The following is an 8618-nucleotide window of genomic DNA, read 5'->3' as shown; positions in this document are numbered from 1 at the left end:
TATATATATATATATATATATATATATATATATATATATATATATATACTTACTGCACTACTTTCAATCCAATTGAATTTAATTGGATTGAATTGGATTGGATTGGATTGGATTGCCCAAAATCACAAATCAAAAGTTTAACTCAGAGTTACAATCTGTATACATGCAACATCGTCTGACCTGTGACCCTCACATCAGTACAGGAAACAGAGGAGGGATCATCATCATCATCATCATCATCATCATCACCATCATCCTCTATCAGGATGAAGTGTGATAGATGTCATGTGTACAGAATGAACATAACAGAGTTACAACACATTCAATGACAGAAATTATTCATATAATTAGAGTATTAAGTATAATAATGATGGAAACATTATGACTACTAGTAATAACAGCAGCAGTTGATATAGAAGAATTATAATGATAACAAAAGTAATGGTATCGGAAATAGAAATGTGACTAATAATAATAACTAGAAAATTTCACAAGAAATTTTGACAGTGTGGCTTCTACTGCCCGAAGACGTCGCAATATATAGCTACACACGCTGATGTTACCAGTAGTATCGTTGAGGTTCAATTGAGATATCGCTTCTCTCTTTTCTGCATTTTAGATTCATACTCTTGGAATTGAATCTTGTATTCGTGATGGACAGTCCACAAATGGCTCCCGTCATTTCTGTACTGGACATGTACATCTTTGTTTGAGAAGCCTTTGGAAATGATGGGAGCTAACACTCCCATAATTTCTGTACAAACCTCATTCTGAGCTTCATGTTAAGATACAGTTACTCTATGAGGCTTTTATTTTGAAAGGGTGGGACTGGGTGGGGGAGAGAGGGGGATAGGAGACATATTCATAATGTTTGACACACAAACACAGAGGTTATTAAATGACAGGCTTCATCACAAGCATTCCAGTTAGAATTCACTCTCTGGGGCTTTTATTTTGAAATGGGAGGGGGGGGGGGGGTTCTCTAAATATATCTAAAACCTGAATGACTGTATGATAGAGAGAGACAGAGTGAGACAGACAGACTGAGAGATACAGACAGAGACAGACTGACAGAGACAGACAGACAGACAGGAGGTCCATGCTTCCATGTCATGTGTGTGTGTGTAGAGAGAGAGAGAGAGAGAGAGAGAGAGAGAGAGAGAGAGAGAGAGAGCCTGCGTGCGTGTGTGTAACTGGTTCCCATGGCGAGGAGGCACCTGGTGTTAGAGGCAGACTGATTAAGAAACGTTGCAGTAAACAGTGATTTTGAACAATACCCCTAACTCCTTTTAACAAAAAGTCTGAGTGCCAAAATATGGATACCGTGAGAAAGATAAGACTCTGGCAAACGCAGTGATGTGTTTTTTATGTTTGTGGTGTTAATAATGTGAGCTCCAGAGCAATAGACACAACTGGTACCGTCTGCTTTCTTTGAGAAATGAGTGGTGAGATTTAACATGGAGTCTAATGGAGCAGTTGGTTGGAGTTCATGTCGCTCTGCAGCTCCTTGAGCCAAATGTGTAAGTCCGTTGGATTCCATAGATACTTTACTGCGACCAGCACAACATTTCCAAGCTTTTGGGGCATAAATGGTATATATAGAGTAAACATTGTGGGAGCTGGAGCAATTTGTTTGGAAAAATCACAGAATATTTTCCTGCTCCACTGACAGTTATGCTCTCACTCTAGCTCTTAACGAGCCATGCAATACACACCCATTATAAAATCTGAAACAGCCCCAAAATGTTCCTGAAACTTAATCTGTGACTTCATGAAAACTGTGCTAGCTATCAAAATGTACCTTTGGCTCAATAAAGTGTAGCGTTTTGTCTACGTTTTAAACTTTGAATCATGTTTCTATGTTAAAGTACGGCTAGTCAATATGGGCCCAAAGTTAAGTGTTTTTTAGCTCTCTTCACGCCGAAACCCCATACTTGAATGGGGCGATTTTTCTCAGTTTTTTGGGATTTTCGGGAAAACCGCTAGGCGAATCTCTCCGAAAAATAGATAGCACACTATTCCTGATCAGGCCGCACGTTTTGATGTATTTTTCACGCAGATGTTGGCAACGCTGTGTGAGGAGAAGCGCACCAAACTTTTTGGATAATAATCATTATTATTCAGAGTGGCTTTGTGGCACAAGGCAGTAAAACTGCCTGTGCCAAAGCACACTGTATATTATCCATCGGGCTTACCCATAATAATAATGATAATAATAATAATAATAATAATCAGGTTTATCCAAAAGTTTGGCGCGCCTCTCCTCACACAGCGTTGCCAACAACGGCGTGAAAAATACATCAAAACGTGCAGCCTGATCGGGAATAGCGCGGAAACTATTTTTCGGAGAGATTCGCCCAGCGGTTTTCCCGAAAATCACGGAAAACCCAGAAAAACGGAGCAAAATGAAGTTTGGCGCGCTTCTCCTCACACAGCGTTGCCAACAGTAGCGTGAAAAATACATCAAAACGTGTGGCCTGATCGGGAATAGTGTGCTATCTATTTTCCGGAGAGATTCGCCCAGCGGTTTTCCCGAAAATTCCCGAAAATCCCCAAAAACGGAGCAAAATTCCTCCGTTCACTTGAATGGGGTTGCGGCGTGAAGAGAGCTAAAAAAACACTTAACTTTGGGCCCATATTGACTAGCCATACATTAACGTAGAAACATGATTCAAAGTTTAAAACGTAGACAAAACGCTGCACTTTATTGAGCCAAAGGGACATTTTCATAGCTAGCACAGTTTTCATGAAGTCACAGATTAAGTTTCAGGAAAATTTTGGGTCTGTTTCAGATTTTATAATGGGTGTGTATTGCACGGCTCGTTAAGAGCTAGAGTGAGAGCATAACTGTCAGAGTGGAACGGAGCAGGAAAATATTCTGTGAGTTTTCCAAACAAATTGCTCCAGCTCCCACAATTTTTACTCTTTATACACCATTTTTGGCCAAAAAGCTTGGAAATGTTGTGCTGTCGCACACAGATGTCTGTGGAATCCAACGGACTTACACATTTGGCTCAAAGAGCCACAGAGCGACATGAACTCCAACCAACTGCTCCATTAGACTCCATGTTAAATCTCACCACTCATTTCTCAAAGAAAGCAGACAGCACCAGTTTTGCATATTGTGCTTGAGCTCACATTTTAACACCACAAACATAAAAAACACATCTCCGCGTTTGCCAGAGTCTTATCTCTCTCACGGTATCCATATTTTATTGATTAGTCTCATGGTTTTGGTATAGAGGGCATATGTTTGACAGGTAGTTTTGTTGAAAATCACTGTTCACTCTAATCTCTCTTAATTAGCCTCTAACACACAGGTGCTCCAATCACCAACATGCACCCAAGCACACAGGTGTTTATATGAGCTCATTAGTGATGTTGATAAACACACAGAGGCACTGAGACACACACGCACACACACTCCTCTCCCTCTATCTCTCTGTGTGTGTCTCTCTATCATACAGTCATTTAGGGCTTAGATATTTTTAGAGGACTTTTCCCCTCTCACCCCCCCTCCCCCCATTTCAAATTAAAAGCCCCACAGAATGAATTCTAACTGGAATGCTTGTGATGAAGCCTCTCATTTTAGTGTCAAACATTATGATTCTGTCTCCCCTCCCCCTCTCTCACCCACCCAGTCCCACCCTTTCAAAATAAAAGCCCCATAGAGTAGCTGTATCTTAACATGAAACTCTGAATGAGGTTTGTACCGAAATGATGGGAGCATCAGCTCCCATCATTTCCAAAGGCTTCTCAAACAAAGATGTACATGTCCAGTACAGAAATGACGGGAGCATTTGTGGACTGTCCATCACGAATACAAGATTCAATTCCAAGAGTATGAATCTAAAATGCAGAAAAGAGAGTAGCGCTATCTCAATTGAACCTGAATGACACTACCGGTAACATTGGCGTGTGTATATATTGCGATTTCTTCGGGCAGTAGAAGCCACACTGTTAAAATTTCTTTAGGAATTTTCTAGTTATTATTATGATTAAGCCCGATGGATAATATACAGTGTGCTTTGGCACAGGCAGTTTTACTACCTTTGTGCTACAAAGCCACACTGAATAATGATAGTAGCAGTGGGTGTCAGCAGGACCAGGGTCCAGATAAAACCAGGACCCATTAATGGGACATGAATTCATACAGAAGAAGAGAGAGAAGAGGAGAGAGGAGCTCAGTGTATCATAGGAAGTCCTCCAACAGTCTGGGTCTATAGCAGCAGATCTAGGGGCTGGTCCAAGTCAAACCTGAACCAGCCCTAACTATAAACCTGAACCAGTCCTAACTATAAACCTCAACCAGCCCTAACTATAAACCTGAGCCAGCCCTAACTATAAACCTATCTAATAAAGACGTGCTAACTAACGGTAAAACGTCTTTAGGCAGCCTAGTCGGGATGAGGTCTAAGAGACAGGTAGAAGGTTTAGACGTAGAAATCATCATCTTAATCTGTAAAGTAACTCCGATTATTAAAACAAAACATAATCAACCAGTAAATGATGATGTATCATTACAGATTAAACTACCAGCAGTACATAAAGCCAATAAAATGAGCTCCGCCTTTAAAGTGTTATTAATGCATCAATAAGTATATGACAATCATATAATACACATTGTTTTGCATAATGAGTAATTTTATGTTTGTACCTTTAAGTATATTTTGATGCTGATACTTTTGTACGTGTTACTGAAATATGATTTTACTAGAGACAGAGTATTTCTACACTGTGGTATTAGTACTTTTACTGAGGTTAAAGATCTTCTTCCACCACTGATGTGATGTTGTGAATATTAATAATATCTGAAGATAAAGTGATAAAGAGTCATATAAGTTTAGGTTGACTTAAATCTTGTTCAGAGAGCTGACGTCATGACATCACTTCCTGTCTCAATCTCTCATTACTTTAATTTGTCTTTGTGAAACACTAAAGTGAGACCCTGAAGTTTACCTGACAGGCTACCTGCTAAACGTCAGTGTCTCTCAACAGGAAGTCAGTGAGTTCACACTTCCTGTCATTGTTAGTTCACTCAGTCAGACAGGAAAAACGTCAGCGCTGTGCTTCCTGTCAGAGTCTCAGCCAACATGTTTCTGTTCATCTCTCCTCTGAGTTTAACATAAATTATTATTAAGTCACTATGTGGTTTAACTGATGGTAATGAGCCCCTCCTTCTGTTTTCTATTGCCAGTAAACCTAAAGCTTCTGTAACCAACCGGTTCAGATTAAAGCCAGACCAAAGCTACTTTGTTGTATTAATTTGATATAGTTTAATCTAGTTTGGTCTGGATCAATACTCACATTTCTCCTGCTGATAAATTCCTATTCCATTGCTCTGATTATAAAGACAGAAGACATTCTAATACTTTAAAAACTGGAGAATACAGCTCTTGCCAAGAAGCAGGTCAATGAAGGTACAGCGGTACTTAAGTACATTGTTAATGTTGTACACATGTAATAATTAGAAGAGCAGTGCTGGTTGATTGATTGGTTAGTTCGAATGTATTACTGGTTTGGAACTCTTAGACATTTACAAAGTACAGCTTATGCACTGAGGATCTGCGAAGAGGATGTGGGTCAGCTCTTCCACAGACAGAAAATCAGGAAGGCTCCGGGCCCAGGCAGTGTGTCCCCCTCCTGCCTGAAAGTCTGTGCTGACCAGCTGGCCCCCATCTTCACACAGATCTTCAACCGATCACTGGAGCTATGTGAAGTCCCCTCCTGCTTCAAACGCTCCACGATCATCCCGGTCCCCAAGAAATCCTCCAGCACAGGATTAAATGACTACAGGCCCGTCGCCCTGACGTCTGTGGTCATGAAATCCTTTGAGAGACTGGTGTTGACCCACCCGAAGGACATCACAGGACCCCTGCTGGACCCCCTGCAGTTTGCCTACTGTGCAAACAGGTCGGTGGATGATGCAGTCAGTATGGGACTGCACTACATGCTGCAACACCTCGACTCCCCAGGGACATATGCAAGGGTTCTGTTTGTGGACTTCAGCTCCGCCTTCAACACCATCATCCCAGAGATACTCCAACCCAAACTCTGCCAGCTCACTGTGCAGCCTCCACCTGTCAGTGGATCACTAACTTCCTGACTGACAGGACGCAGCAGGTGAGGCTGGGAAAAACCAAATCCAGTACTCGGACTATCAGCACTGGCGCCCCCCAGGGATGTGGTCCAGCACCCGTTCTATCAGCACTGGTGCCCCCCAGGGGTGTGTGCTCTCCCCCCTGCTCTTCTCCCTCTACACCAACGACTGCACCTCAGAGGACCCGTCTGTTAAACTCCTGAAGTTCACAGACGACACAACGGTCATCGGCCTCATCAGGGACGGTGATGAGTCTGCGTACAGACGGGAGGTTGAACAGCTGGTCCTCTGGTGTGGTCAGAACAACCTGGAGCTGAACAAGCTCAATACTGTGGAGATGACAGTGGACTTCAGGAGGAGCCCCCCAACACTACCCCCCCTCACCATACTCAACAACACTGTGTCCGCTGTGGAGACCATCAAGTTTCTGGGATCCACAATCTCCCAGGACCTGAAGTGGGCCCCCAACATCGACACCATCAGGAAAAAGGCCCAGCAGAGGCTGTACTTCCTGCTCCAGCTCAGGAAGTTCAACCTGCGAACGCATACATGGCCAATAAAGCTGATTCTGATTCTGATTCTGATAAAGTAAGACAAAGATCAAAGGAAGTGATTTTGGCTTACTGTCTCTGAAAAGCTCAGCCCTATCAGGAAACACGTTTTTTAATGCTTTTCAACATTGTAAAACATAAACAGGTGAAAATAAAGCCGTCTTTCCAAAGTCAGACGCACTGAAGCATAAAAACATCACTTTCTACCCTCCATCAGCACTTTATTGGTTCAGTCACTTGACAATGATTCAGAAATAATGAACAACTATATTCCTGATAAAAACAAAAACAGTAGAATGTCGGAGTAACAGGTTTTACTTCCTAATAATACGTATTTATCTGCTCTGTACTTTAACATCCACAGAGACACACTGCTGTTATTTTGAGAACAATTCAAATCATATGAATTTAGACGACTCAATATCAAAGACAGACGTCGTGTCGAGAACTTAAAGGACGATCGGTGGTTTTATCCCGTGTCGTGAATCTCAGGGGGATCCGGGCCGCCTCACTGTGGTTCAGGTTCCTCTTTATGTTTTAGTTTGTAGATTTTTTTATTGCCATTAAAGTCCTTTTCTCCTAATTTTTCAGACTCCACTTCTGTCTCCATCTTCTATTCATCCACACTGAAACCACTGGGACTCTCCAGCACCGTCTTCACCATCACAAGTCCTGACACAGTAAAAACCCACCGGACCACCAGGCAAGTCACGTCCTCAGAAGTCCTCAGTTCAACTAGTAACAGAGCCTCAACGTATGTGAACGACATCACCAAACCTCGAACAAGGAGGTCAGAAACTACAGACTTTAAACCTGATGTTTCAACTTCAGTCACAGAGCTGTCAGCTCCAACCGGGGTACATGTTGTTTCCTCGAGTCCGGCTGAGTTCACCTCAGTCCGATCCGCTGACGGTTCGGAGAGTTTGTCAGCTACAAATGTTCTTCAACTCAGGACCGAAGCCGGGATGACGTCAGAACACCAAGAATTTTCTACTGCGTCCTCGTCCTCAATAAGCAATGATCCTGAGTCTGAAACTGCAGCTGTGACTCTGGTTTCCTCCACAGTTTCCTCAGAGACAACCGACCTTCAGGGCACCTCCGAGGTGCCCACCACGTCTGAGGTCAACGTCTCCTCCGAGGTCACCACCACGTCTGAGGTCAACGTCTCCTCCCAGGTCACCACCATGTCTGAGGTCAATGTCTCGTCTGAGGTCAACGTCTCCTCCGAGGTCACCACCACGTCTGAGGTCAACATCTCCTCCGAGGTCACCACCACGTCTGAGGTCAACGTCTCCTCCGAGGTCACCACCACGTCTGAGGTCAATGTCTCGTCTGAGGTCAACGTCTCCTCCGAGGTCACCACCACGTCTGAGGTCAACGTCTCCTCCCAGGTCCGCACCACGTCTGAGGTCAATGTCTCGTCTGAGGTCAACATCTCCTCCGAGGTCACCACCACGTCTGAGGTCAACGTCTCGTCTGAGGTCACCACCACGTCTGAGGTCACCTCTGAGGTTCCGGTCACCTCTGATGCTATTGTTGGTTTATCTGCGGTTTCTGAAACTGAGTCAAACCAAGATACAACTTATACAACACATTCAATTACTGACAAAAATCTTTCAGCTTCCTCTACCACCACTACATCTCCTCCTACGACTGCTTGTGTGCCTTCAACAGCAGATATGACGTCTACCTCCATCCTGGAGATTCATCCTCCATCAACTCGTAAACCTCCGCCGACCATTTCCCAAACAACACCCACAATAACCATGCCGCTGCCGACTGTCTCGACTGTCTTGACTGTTCATCCGAAAGTCTCAGTGACTGGACCTCTATCGACATCTCCAACAGCTGGGGTGGTGTCACCACGAAGGATCACCACCTCAACCACAACCACAACCAAACCCACCACAACCACAACTCCAACCACAACTCCAATCACAACTCCAACCACAACCACAACTCCAACC

General features: G+C 43.5%; 1 protein-coding gene across 1 annotated transcript in view; it reads left to right on the top strand.

Annotated features, from left to right (window-relative positions):
* Positions 1–8618, top strand: part of LOC116401042 (receptor-type tyrosine-protein phosphatase beta-like) — a 40754-nt gene that overhangs the window by 2113 nt on the left and 30023 nt on the right. The window contains 1 exon segment of the mRNA XM_031879235.1: positions 7243–8617. Within this exon segment, the coding sequence (XP_031735095.1) occupies positions 7243–8617 (1375 nt within the window).

Source organism: Anarrhichthys ocellatus, unplaced genomic scaffold (genome assembly GCF_004355925.1).
Source record: "Anarrhichthys ocellatus isolate YVR2014 unplaced genomic scaffold, GSC_Weel_1.0 scaffold237, whole genome shotgun sequence".
Lineage (NCBI taxonomy): Eukaryota > Metazoa > Chordata > Actinopteri > Perciformes > Anarhichadidae > Anarrhichthys > Anarrhichthys ocellatus.
Note: the sequence above shows the minus strand (reverse complement) of the source record. Positions and strands in the feature narration are given on the sequence as shown.